We start from the raw sequence: 13,161 nt of genomic DNA, 5'->3' as shown, positions 1-13,161 counted from the left end.
ACAAACATAAGAACAGTTAAGTTAAAAGTTCCTCTGAATTCAAGCATGTTATAGTGTTCTATTGTAAATTTGAAGGAAAAAACATTACTTTCCATCAATTCCAAAATTTACTACATCTTTAAAAATTTAAGATTTTAATATCTTAATTTTAATGACCAAATTTATAAAAATAAAAGTGAATTTTCTTATATTATTATTATTTTTATTATATATATTTTAATTTTAATATTTTTCCGATAATAGAAAAAAAAAAGAAAAAAGAGAATGACGGTATATAAATAGTGGTGGATGGGAATCGAGTAGAGTCCTCTGGTTTTTCTGAGGCCTGTGCTCTTTGAGGGCCATAGCTTGGGACCCTTTGAACCCTAATCTCCACCGAAACCCATTTTCTGGGAAAATTTTCCGGACAAGAAAAAGAGAAGAGGAAAATGCAGAATCATAGGCTGAAGCAGCAGCAGCAGCAACAACAACAGGCTCTGATGCAGCAAGCACTTCTCCAACAACAGTCTCTCTACCACCCTGGCCTCCTTGCTCCTCCTCAGGTTGGACCCTACTCTCTCTCTCTCTCTCTCTCTCTCTCTCTCTCTCTTTCTTTCTCCTTCTACATCTCTATTTCCGATCATTGTTTTTGATCATATTATGTTGTCTCGATCTTCGAGTTTTGCATTTTATCTTCACGGGATTGATTGCAATGCCTAGGGTTTTGTTGCTGACATTAACTTCTCTTATCCATATAAGAAGCTGGTTTTTCATTCTTTTTTAGTTTTCTCCATTTTTTTTACTTGATGTCTAGCAGTGATGTGTTGGTCTTGTGGATAAACCTAATTGTGGAGTTATTTGGTTTGCCTGCCGTGTGAGGAGGGTTTTGCATTAGTCGGTCCAACTCATCAGAAACATGTGTGGTGGGAAATGAAACTTTTGGGTTGAGTAATGTTATTCTGAAGTATAAAAGGATGTTGTGTTTTTTCTTTTGGGGTGGTCAATGTCTATAAACTTATGTTGAAGTCATTTTGTTTCTGAAACATCTTTTTAAGTAACTGAGAATCAAGCATTGGGCAATGAGTAATGGTTAATGAACCACTTGTCATCTCAGACTCTCTGGAGGAATTTCAAGTAAAAAATGATTTGAAGTGTCCTTCTTTGCTTCCTTTTCTGGCGGTTTTGTTTTTGTCTCTGTGGTCTTAGGTTGTGTTTGAAATAACATCCAAAATGTAACCAATAATTTATTTCAATCCATCAATACTGCAACTTCTCAATTTTGTGTCCTAGAACTGTAGTTGTTTGGGAAGTGGTTATCCAAACATGCTCATAGTCGAGTAATAGAGTTTAGGTGGGCAAGCTTGCCATGTTATAAACAGTATTAACTACAGTTCTACATGTAAGAAACAAATAATTAATTTATTAAACTGATTAATATAGTCAAGTTTATTAATTTTAAGAATTTACAATTTTAAATTTTATTTCAGAAATACTCATAATGAAGTAGTGGTCATATATTTAATGACTATACTTGTATATACTGGTAAGTCAAGGAGTGAGTTTTTCAAACTATATATGTGACTTGACCTAAATTGTTTACAGATTTCACAATAAATCAAGTGTATAAAATAAAGTTAACAATTAATACATTTGAAATGGGTTTATGCTTCCTATATATTGGGCAAACAATTGCATCTATATGTTTCTTAACTAGAGAAGGTATGTTTTTATTGAAAGTTTATTTGGGAAATGAATCTGAGTGGTCGAGGGGGGGTTATTGTCTGATTTCATTTAGATGTTTCTAAAATATAAAGTAGATTTAGTATTGTTTTATTGTGGGTTTTTTCCCTTATTGCATTGGTATTAATTTGTATTTTACTATGTACTGAGTGGTTTGGGTAGCTATGGAAACATTCTCGTTAACTTTTGTCAGGCTTAGCAATTAACTCATGCATGCAATTTTTTGGTACTAGTTGGGCTACATGCTTTCTTCATTCCCATTCACCCCAGTAATGTTTTGTCATACTTGTATTGGTAGATGCAATACAAATTTTCTCTCTTGATTTGCCCCCCTTTTCCTTTCTTTCCTTTTTCACTTCTTCATTTTGCAGATTGAACCAATTCCAAGTGGAAATCTGCCTCCTGGTTTTGATCCAAGTACTTGCCGCAGTGTGTGAGTGTTTGTCTAGACAATTTTTTTTTTCTCCTTTTATTCTTTTATTTTATATCCCATTTTTGTTTGTTTCATGATTGTGATTCAAACAATCTTAGGCTACTTTGATTTTCTATTTACTTCTTTTCAAATAACGATTGGTGTTAAATGCATTTGACCATGCTTAAAAGCAATTTTAGTGTGCCAAAATTATCTGTATGTTATTTTTTAATTTTTTATTCTATTACTAAAATTAATTACTGTGTTCCGTAAATTTTTCTTGGCTTTGTTTTTTTTAAATTTATAGCTTCCTTATCTTTGAGAAAATGCAGGTATGTTGGGAACATCCATACACAGGTAACTGAACCTCTTTTGCAAGAAGTTTTTGCTGGTACTGGCCCAGTTGAAGGTTGTAAACTTATCAGAAAGGAGAAGGTATATCTTTTTAGCTTAGTTATTTTGAATTTTTATAATTGCTGATAATGGAGCTTTATATCTATCATCTGGTGCCTTTGTTTTGCAGTCATCCTATGGATTTATTCATTACTTTGATCGCAGATCTGCTGCTCTTGCCATATTATCTCTTAATGGAAGGCATCTGTAAGTGTTTTTCTTTACAAGTTAAACCAATTTTAATTTCCATTCAAAATTTAATTCAATGTTTTGCAGATTTGGCCAGCCTATCAAAGTTAATTGGGCATATGCCAGTGGCCAGCGAGAGGACACATCAGGTTGGTTCAGATTTTAAATTAAATAAATTGATATTAATGTTTAAACTAAGTCCCATCCTTTGGGATCTTTTGACTCTTATATACCGTGCTCTTTTATTTGCAGGTCATTACAATATTTTTGTTGGTGATCTAAGTCCTGAGGTCACTGATGCTACACTGTTTGCATGCTTTTCTGTCTACACCAGTTGTTCGTAAGTTTCACTCATGATTTCTTAGTAAAATAGTCATCCTCTGTGTATTTCATTTTGAATCAATCTATATCAATCCAAAATAGAGAAAAATTATACTTCTGTCATGATATTTTTTCAAGTTCGATTGTAATGTAGCTTGGCTCATCAATTATTTATTTTTGGTGGCCCAGAGATGCAAGGGTTATGTGGGATCAGAAGACTGGGCGTTCAAGAGGATTTGGATTTGTTTCATTCCGCAGTCAACAGGTCCAACTTTGGTTCTTAAACTCTTGAATATTTTAAGGAACAAGGCTCTATGATGATTTTGACTTGGTATTTTTCTTAATTTTTTGTAGGATGCACAAAACGCTATAAATGATTTGACTGGTAAGAAATTTGTTATTAACTTGACAATCTTAGACTTGAACCACTTTAAATTCAGATTAATCTCCAATGATTTTTCAAAACCACTTGATGCAAAATTGATGTTACAGCAAGGAATTGTGCATTGAGTTTCTTCTATAGGAATTGATATCTTGACTTGTAGTGTTCTTTTTGTATTTTACATTCTAGACGGAAAATTGTATTGTCGAATTTTTAGAACTACCTCTTACGAGTATATGCATTTTGTAATTGCACGAGTCACAGGCTCACATGTTCTTTCTTATGCACATGTATTTCTTGTTTTGGTCCAAAAACAATTTACGTTGTCCTTCAGGTAAATGGCTTGGAAGTAGACAAATACGTTGTAACTGGGCAACTAAAGGTGCTGGTGGTATAGAAGAGAAGCAAAACTCAGATGCAAAAAGTGTGGTGGAACTAACAAATGGCTCATCTGGTCAGTATGACATTGTTTGCGAAACAATGATAGAGATCATTGAATTAAAATATTTTATTTTTAGCTTCTCTAATTCTTGATTAGAGGGTGGATGTGGGTGGTTTCTAGCATTTTGTTGCAACCTTCGTACATGTCAGTTTTATCATTTTTTTTTCGAGCATTAATTTTAATATCTGGACCCTTATTCGTATAAGGCTTTCTTATCTCTTTTAGAAATAAGATGTTTTAGAAACTAAAATACGAATGATTAGTCATTGAACATGAATTTGTGTTTTTATGTCTTTTATGCATATAAATATTATCTTTTATTAATGATTTGAATCAATTCATAATACAATTCGAATGATTCGAAAACTAGGTCTTCCAATTCACAATGTGTACCCTGATTCAACTATCATGCCTCAGAATGATTTTATGAATGATTGAGCTTGTACAAGTTGTTGTCTGTTTTCCCAGTGAACTGATGTTATATAGGCATGATTTAACCAACATGTTTTATCCTATTTGTCCAGAAGATGGTAAAGAGGTTTCTAATAGTGATGCTCCTGAGAACAATCTTCAGTATACAACGGTTTATGTGGGTAACCTTGCTTCAGAGGTAAAGAACTTTATCTGTCTTTTTTTATTAGAGCAGTAAAATTTCGTTAAACACCAATTGCTTGAAAAGTTTGCGAGCTTATTATGATTTATGCACAACAAAAGCAATAATTTTGAACGTCATTGCCTATATTTGCATTGCCCAAACATCACTTATTACCTCTATTAGCTTTTTTTATCACTTTTGACTATTCGGTTATAAATGTAAGAATATATAAGCTTCCAAATACTTTCCTTAACACAACTTTCATGTGTACTTGTGTGCTGTTATGTTGACTTCTATAGCAATATCTGGTGCTATTTTATTCATTATGACCTTGGTGATTCACAGGTAACTCAACTCGATCTCCATCGCCACTTCCATTCTCTTGGGGCTGGCGTGATAGAGGAGGTTCGTGTCCAGCGTGATAAAGGGTTTGGTTTTGTGAGGTACAGTAATCATGCTGAAGCAGCTCTGGCTATTCAGATGGGGAATGCCCAATCTCTTCTTCTTGGAAAACAAATTAAGGTGTGGATCTCATTGAACTTTTGATGCTGTTGCTACTTGCTCTGTAATTTTTCTGTACCTTGTTGTGGGTCATGGTTCTTATCGTTGGCATACTTTGCTGGCTCTAACTTTGCTTTGTATATTTTGTTGTTTTAATTCTTTTCTTTTCACTGGGAGAGGGACAGGGACGGGGGAATTGTTTAGCTTGATTTCCTCTTTTAGTCTGTCATGAGTTACCTCCAACTCACCGAGTCAGAATCCATCCTGTGGTGTGTTTGAAATCTACAATTGAATTTGAACCGCTGACATTTATACCATTCTGTTCTGGTGTTTCCCTGTTGTGTATGGTAGTTTCTTGCATATTATTTTGTTAATTGTCTGGACCTTTGAGGCTTAAGCTACTTTTTTTTACCATATCTTCATTTCCTACGAACCCTTTTGGCCCCTCTCCTATTCATTTCTTTTAGTTGTTTATTTTATACTTCATTTTATTTTGATCAGGTGGTTTTTGAATAACGGGTTTCAAATTTTCAATGAATTTAAAATGCATAGGAATTTAACTACTTAAAGTAAATTGCTTTCATTTATAAAATATTAGTTTGGATAAAGCTATTGAAGTTCTTTCATTTGATAAAGTGGTTTAATTTCTGTCACTGTAAGTGTTATTTTGCATTTTGCATGAAAAGATTTCTGCAAAATTTCGGTTATTTTAAGAACTCTTCAGAGGTTTTTGTCAAACAAGTAATTATTAATTATCAAAATTCTCAACTTTCCACCTCCGAACACTCCCAGTTTGCATATTACACTGCAATTCTGACTATTATTATTTTGTTAAAAATGTAGTGCTCTTGGGGGAGCAAGCCCACTCCACCTGGAACTGCTTCAAATCCCCTTCCCCCACCTGCTGCTGCATCTCTGCCTGGGCTGTCTCCAAACGATCTTTTGGCATACGAGCGACAACTAGCCATGAGTAAGATGGGGAGCGTGCATGCTGCCTTGATGCATCCCCAAAGCCAACATTCTCTTAAACAAGCAGCGGCCATTGGAGCCAGCCAAGCAATATATGATGGTGGGTTCCAGAATGTTGCAGCTGCACAGCAAATGATGTATTACCAGTAACACTCCGCGCTTCTCTTGATGTGGTTTATGCAACTATTATATATCCTGCCTGCTGCACATTGATTCCTGTTAAACTTTAGGGAGCTTTTACATTTTACCCTTTTTCACTTCACGGTGGTTTGGTAGTTACACCTGCCATATTAGATAATTATGAGCAAACATTTGTATGGGTTTGTATCATGTATGCGGTTTTCTACTTAGTAGTGATGAGTGTTTATGATTTTAATAGGGATTGTCTACCCTGACATTTTTCTTCTCACACCCATTTGGGTGTTACTATGCGATGCTTGTCATCAATATCATCATCCTGTCTATAGATGCTGTTATGTATTTATTAAATATTTCAATGCACAATCACTCTGCTAGTCGTAAGGTGGGTGTGGCTTCTTCGTTCTACCACTAATAACTAAACCCAAATCAACAATTTACTTTCTCTAAAGTTTTTACCAAATCATATTTATGTCACAGATTTTTCTTTACGTATCTATTGTTTCTCTTTCCCCCCGATGATTTTAATGTAATAACTTGATTTTAAACTATTAAATTATTTTTATTTTAAATGTAAATGTTAGAAGGAAATCTTAATTTTTATAATTAAGTTTATATATTAAAATTTTACATGTACTAGAATTTTAGTCTTTTGTTTAGATAATGTATGGAGAGCGGCAAACTCATTAATAACTATAAAAAATAGTACAATAAAGTAAAATTAAATATAATTTAGAAAGTTTTAAAATACATAACTTATTATTAGAGTTCTCTGAAATTTAATGGCACACTTTTTTATAAAATTGTTAATAAATTTGTATTCTGTTATACAAATTAAATGAACTCTTTAAGAAGATGCCGAAATTTTTATTGAAGACAAAAAATTGTATTAGAAATCTTGGTAAAATTATTTCATCATAAAAAATATTCCAGTAATGTATTTTTAAAATTTTCAAAGAAAAAAAAACAAAGAAAAAGAAGTCTTGCTTTCGTTTTAACAGTTAGTTCAATTGATTGTTTTAGTTTTCAATCATTAATTATAACTATTCTTAATTAATTTTTAAAATGTTCTTTTTATCATCAGTCAAATTTAAAAATATGTTTAATTAAGTTTAAAAAATATTCATGCTCAGACAATATGCAATTTTCTCTTTTTAGAAACTAATTTACTCTTATTTTTTCTATTCAAAATTATTAATACACTAATTCTGTCTAAATTATCGAGACTTAATTATTATAATTCCGGAATATGAATGTTTTAAGAAAAGTATTAGAGAACCGTATATCTACCAACATCAACAATAAATTATATATTTTAAGGTTTGAATTCTTTAATAAACAGTTTTTAGAGGTATTTGGGAATTCAGTAGAAAAGAAGGAAATTGAAACCATGCTCTCCGCCACATACAACTATAGCGCCCGCTCGAAGAAATCTCTCTCAGCATTCATTCTCTCGTTCTGTTCACTGTCTCTCTGAGAACGCTATCTCTCGTCAAAGGATTCATCTTGATCCAGGTTTTTTTTTTTTTTTTCCAGTTTGTTAATTTATGTTTTCTTCTTTATTTCGTTAAATCTCATATAATTGGCCTCCTTTAAGGTCTCCAAGACGGGCACTAGATTTCGCCCCAAGTCAATTCCCCAATCTCTCGAAGGCGCATCTCACAATTCCAAGTCTCAGGTAAGGTCACCAATGCGCAACCGTTTCGATTGGATTTGATATTCCTATAAGCAATCGCAATTTGAGTTCGGCGTCTCTCGATTAATTCACACTTTTCTGTTTTTCTTGTCATGTGCATGATTTTGCTGTTCTACGTGTTTTTCTTAAACCATTTTTGGGAGAGGTGTTCAACTACATTAAATGTGCCTAACTCAACTGATTTTTTTTTATACCTATGGAAGAAAATAGAAAAGCTGCATTTATTTATTTATTTATTTATTTTCAAAGGTGAGTGATGTTTCATCCAGTGTTATTTTTCGTTTCGTAGAGATTATTACACACAAAAGTAATGAAGAAGTAGTTGCGCTAAGGAATTTATGGGGAGGAGGTTAGATGTCAAAATCATTGTCTACTAACAAAGCTTTAAAGTCTTTTGTTTTATTGCCACTATTTGGTTACAATGTAGAAAAGTAAATAAGTTGCATCAATTGGTTGGATTGGCTAATGCCGCACAACCGTAAAACTGATACGTATCTGTTCTTCTGATTTTCCAGCTTTGGGGATGGGATCTAATAATAATACGTGAGTTTTCTGGATTTAGTTGGCTCAGTGATTCGTAGATTATTCTATTCTTTTAAGGATGTATAACCCTGTCTTATGTTGCAATTGTCTGGCATAGTAACTCTAGTTTGATTAATAATTTCGGTTGAAAAATCAATGTGAACAGTGGAAATTGTTACATCTTTGGAGTTTTTTTTGTTGAGTTCTGTCACGGATTTTTTCTCCGGTCATCTAGATAAGAGATCTATTTCATTTGTGATTTTGACTTACTGTTTAGACCATGTTTAGGTTATATTCCCTTGATCTTTGGGATTTTTTACTCAAAACACAATCATTCCATAGTTACAATCGTATATTTGCGTTTGAATGTTTTGTGTACACAGTTTCCAGACTTAGTGTCATCAAGAACGATGAGCATCTTGCAAGGGAAACGGAAGCGCCAAGACCTGGCTTCTGCACTCTCTGCGTCGATGACGAACGAGGAGCGGGTGATTTACAATATCATTCGCGGGAAGAAGGAGATGGGGATTTGGCAAGGGGACATCAAAAGAGAAACCAACATCCCTGACAGCATATTGAAGAAATCGATCAAATTGCTAATCTCCAAGACTCTTATCAAGGAAGTTGTGAACATCCAAAACAAGTCCAAGAAGGTGTTGATGGCCATGGAATTCGAGCCCTCTAAGGAGATCACTGGTGGAGAGTGGTATACCGAAGGCAGGCTCGACACACAGCTCATCGATGCTCTGTCTGATGTCTGCTTGAAGCTTATTTCTCGGAAAAAGATCGCTACCCGCGATGCAATCCTTGAGTGGACTAGAACCTTAGGAAATGAGGTTTTTCCTGGTGGAGTCAGTCCAGGACAGGTGGAACAAATTTTGAAAGTTTTGGTTATGGAAAATAAGTTACAAGAGGTGAACAGCACTGGCTTTGGGGATTTTTCATCTGTTCCTGCTGGTGAAGTTTGTTTTAGGTTGGCGAAAAAGATAGGCACCAATGTTAAAGTTGGTGCCATGGCTTCTATTCCTTGTGGGGTTTGTCCTAGGATTAAATTTTGTACACCCAATGGTATTATATCCCCAACAAATTGTCAGTATTATCAGAAATGGTTGGACTTTTAACTGTGTGTTATCCCCAGTTCTTTCTTAGTTTTAGGTTTTTTATACGGCACTTTTTAGTTTTGACTTTTGGGTTTCGTCTACTATATAATCAATCTTTTTGATTTTTTTTTCCTCAATGTGGTGCTTCAAAAGTAATTGATTTTCCTTTGCATTAAAGTGAAGTTCTTTTGTTGTGTTTTGTTCAATAAATTGGAGACATATGCTTGATAAATTGAACATGTATGCTTGATAAATTGAAGATATATGCTATCTTCATTCAGTATTTTTTTTTTCAAACGCCTACTGATAGACATACATAATATATTCTTTCAAACAAATTATGAGTTCAGTTTAACCATCTAGGTTTTCTGATCCAGATAGTTACAAAGTATTTTTAATATATTATCTATTATGAATTTATAAACTTCAACAATGCACCATACCTTTTCCATTATTTTCCTGCCATGGTATGACTTATTTGGCAGCATAAATAAAATTTTGAAACTTAGGCTGCACAACCGGTATTATCATACCATTTTTTGAGCTTGAATAGGATATGTTGTAACTTAATTTCCTTGTCTCAGGTGGGTTTCCTCGGTTTCAATCTGGAGTTCAATTGGAAATATACCATTTGGATGTTTTGTACTATGGCTTGAGATGCCTAATCCTCCGCTGGGAGGGGTATGTGAGATTGCACACTGAGTAAGAATATGATCAAATTATAGTATATAAGTGAATGCTAACTTCATTTTACAAATTAGTGTTATGAGGTAAAGTTAGATTTAAAAACATACAATCACCAGGTAGAGACTTTTGTAAGTAACAGACAACAGATTGTTTTGAAACAGAACTCAAATGATGAAGTAAAAAGGTTTAAAACCCTATAATGTTTCAGCTTCCTAAAATGGGGGAGATATCACAATATTTTAAAGGGTTGGAAAATTCATTATAGCATCTGTATGCAATGATGTGATACAATAGTCTTAGCCCCCAAGCTGCTACATCCTGTTCTTTAGGGAGCTATCGACTAGCCTGCCATTCACAAAGCTTTACGTTAAAATTCCCACTGTATAATTGCAGAACTTTGAGGCTCTGCATCTCTCAATGCCCAAAGCCCTCAATCATCTCAAAATGACAAGACGGAATTCCTCTCACTCCCTCTTCTATTTGCATACAGCTACAAGTCTTATAGCATAAAACCCACCCTCAACGGGTTTGATTAGCTACCGGAACATTTACATATCGCATTCTATTTCTTAGACTCACATAACTAACTGCTTACCTAACTTTATCTTCCAAGGATTGGTGGTGGAATTTCAATTACTTATTGTTCAGTGTTGTACTTTCTTATTACTTAACCTTGAAGGAAAACTTGGAAAATATAATTAGACCAAGCAACTTAATTAATCAACTTAAACTGAATATTGGTTTTCATGGACCAAAATTTTTCTCTTTTAAAGATGCTTTACCATGTCTATTTAATCTTTTTATGTCTTTCTTGACTTTTACTGTTGAAAAATTTTATATTGTTTGACATTCCATTTTTACGTAGAATTCCACATTTGATTCATGTATCATGGTTTTAGTATGTGTCATTTCTTAATCATAGTCTCTGTTTTTGGTTTCCTTAGCCAAGTATGGAGCTTTATTGAATTTATCATAATGTCATGTTGAAGGTTTGCTGGTCACATAAGGCTTTTTTCCTTGTCTGTGTTTTTTGATTGGAGCTTCTCCAGAATTGATTCCTCACCTTTTCTGACATTTCTTTGTCACTGTATCTTTTAGGAATACATTCTTTAGTCTTTTTGTTGAATGTTGGGTGTGACTGTAACCTAGGTATTTAAACTAGACCAATTTTTGGTGATTAATTTTATAGTTTAAATGTGTATTCTATGCTACTATTTGTTACATTTGGGTTGATTGCAATGCGATTATTTTTAAGTAGGTTTCTTTGGCCCACCATTTGAAATGGGATAACATTACATGACCTGCTGTTATTTGGTGTAAATACATAATACTTCTGTTGTTTTATTTACCTTTTATTCACTATGAATGACTCGATATCCTCCAAATTTCTCTTGCATTCTCTTCTGTTCATATTAAGGATTTTCTTATTTTACTTTCTATAAAAGAATTGAGAAACAAACCATGCGGAATATTTGAAGGTTTTATAGGACGTTAATACCTCTGGGTGGGTGCATCAACTTGGCTTATATGGATTTTGATCCCCACTAAACATGTCTGAGTGGCAGGATTTAAAACGATTAGAGTTTGAGTGAAATATGTTTACATGGTAGACATAGTTAATCCTTGAATGATAGATTCTAATTCTAATGTGTTTCACTCCCATGTGAATATGAAGAACTGTTTTGTTTATTAGTTTTTTCCATTGTACTATCATTGTTGGAAGCCTTATTTACAGTGTATCACATAACCTTGCAGTCAGCATGTTGGGCAATGGCAAAGTCTTGGATAGATGTGCAAGTGGACTTGGAAATCACTCGTTCACAGCCAGGGGGAATTGTTCAACATTTGGATATGTAGTTGATGGATATCAATGCTTCTTCAAATTCAAGAATCAATGCTGCAAAACCGTCTAGTAGTTTGGATATCTACATACTGTGGAAGTCTGGAAAACAATTACTCTAGAGTAAAGGAGATGGAGACTTTGTTGGGCTCAAGAGAGTGTGTATCTATATACTCAAGCCTCATGATTCAAGATACACTTTCTTGGACTCAAACCTTGTGCAAATCTTGATTTCATGTAGAACCAAGGAGGTTTCAGCTTGGGTGGGCTATCTTAGTCTCAGTAGTGTTGACTAGGTCTAGCTTTGGACTAGTGACTTGAAGGTATTGAAGTCAAGAATCATGGAAGGTTTTGTGGAGGCTTGGGAGAGGAGGCAACTTTGAGGTTTGTGTTGTAGAAGCTCATTTGGCTTGGTTTTTGGTACCTTGACTTCATATGGATAGGGAGAGAGCTATGGAGTGAGTATTTGGTGGATTAGAGTAGGTTTTCTTGGTATTTAGTTATGGTGGCCATGGTAGCTTCTTAGTTAGAGTGTGCCAATATTTATGGTGGTGACTTGGGGTGGTTTCCATGGTGGTTCTTGGAGGCCAAGGATTGTTTAGGAATTATAAAACATAATACCTACTTGTCCATTCTGTATATCTCAGTTTTTGAGCCAATGACATTTCATTACATGAAATATAATAGAGAAGAGAGCCTGCACCTCCCAAGCTTTCTTCCTATACCTCCAATTTTTTCACCTTCAATTTTTTCATAATGTAAAAATTATCTATGGTAAAACTTTTTATTTTGGAAGTCGACTTTGATAAAATCAAATTTCAAAATCAGATTCTGTCTTCATCGAATTTTGAAATAGATTAATTTTATTTTTTTAATTATTTAATTTTTTTAATAATAGATTTATAATTCATATACAAAATTATTAATCAAATGAAAATAAATAAAACATATAGATCAAGTATAAAATAAGATAAATTTTAAAATAAGAAAACTTGAAGGTGTGGAAAAAAAAACTCCCACACAGAAGCTATGTTGACTCAAATTATTTTATTAATTTGGGCATCAGTGAATGTTCATCTTTTCATAATCAATTATCCTTAATATTATTTGTTTTTGAATCTGTCTTCGGTTACAATTTTATTCTTAAAATATCCATTTTAATTGGTTTAATTTTCGGTAATATTAATTTTCCATTTTAATCGGTTTAATATTTCGTAATATTAATTTTCCTAGCTTACAAGTAATGGTAATTAAT

The 13,161-nt window shown here is 33.5% G+C and overlaps 2 protein-coding genes across 4 annotated transcripts; both read left to right on the top strand.

Annotated features, from left to right (window-relative positions):
- Window positions 1–297: 297 nt before the first annotated feature.
- Window positions 298–6,445, top strand: LOC124831809 (oligouridylate-binding protein 1C-like). 2 transcript variants are annotated; one of them, XM_047305892.2, is made up of 12 exons: window positions 298–542; window positions 2,091–2,152; window positions 2,464–2,566; window positions 2,655–2,731; window positions 2,801–2,862; window positions 2,966–3,053; window positions 3,224–3,299; window positions 3,389–3,419; window positions 3,751–3,870; window positions 4,386–4,468; window positions 4,799–4,975; window positions 5,798–6,445. In XM_047305892.2, the coding sequence occupies exons 1-12, from the start codon at window positions 429–431 to the stop codon at window positions 6,071–6,073; spliced, it is 1,269 nt and encodes a 422-aa protein (XP_047161848.2). In that variant the 5' UTR covers window positions 298–428; the 3' UTR covers window positions 6,074–6,445. The 2 variants fall into 2 exon arrangements, with proteins under 2 accessions (XP_047161848.2, XP_087958122.1); XM_088101996.1 differs by having other exon boundaries at window positions 299–542; window positions 4,383–4,468.
- Window positions 6,446–7,398: 953 nt separating this feature from the next.
- Window positions 7,399–12,628, top strand: LOC124831815 (uncharacterized). 2 transcript variants are annotated; one of them, XM_088102632.1, is made up of 5 exons: window positions 7,399–7,576; window positions 7,659–7,739; window positions 8,663–9,252; window positions 9,964–10,060; window positions 11,822–12,628. In XM_088102632.1, exons 3-5 carry the CDS (start codon window positions 8,690–8,692, stop codon window positions 11,921–11,923), a joined length of 762 nt encoding a protein of 253 aa, XP_087958758.1. In that variant the 5' UTR covers window positions 7,399–7,576; window positions 7,659–7,739; window positions 8,663–8,689; the 3' UTR covers window positions 11,924–12,628. The 2 variants fall into 2 exon arrangements, with proteins under 2 accessions (XP_087958758.1, XP_087958757.1); XM_088102631.1 differs by lacking the exons at window positions 7,399–7,576; window positions 7,659–7,739; window positions 9,964–10,060; window positions 11,822–12,628 and adding an exon at window positions 7,767–8,300 and having other exon boundaries at window positions 8,663–9,516.
- Window positions 12,629–13,161: the final 533 nt, after the last annotated feature.

Source organism: Vigna umbellata, chromosome 11 (assembly GCF_029865625.1).
Source record: "Vigna umbellata cultivar VRB3 chromosome 11, Vumbellata_1.0, whole genome shotgun sequence".
NCBI lineage: Eukaryota > Viridiplantae > Streptophyta > Magnoliopsida > Fabales > Fabaceae > Vigna > Vigna umbellata.
This window is presented reverse-complemented; position numbering and strand designations above follow the sequence as displayed.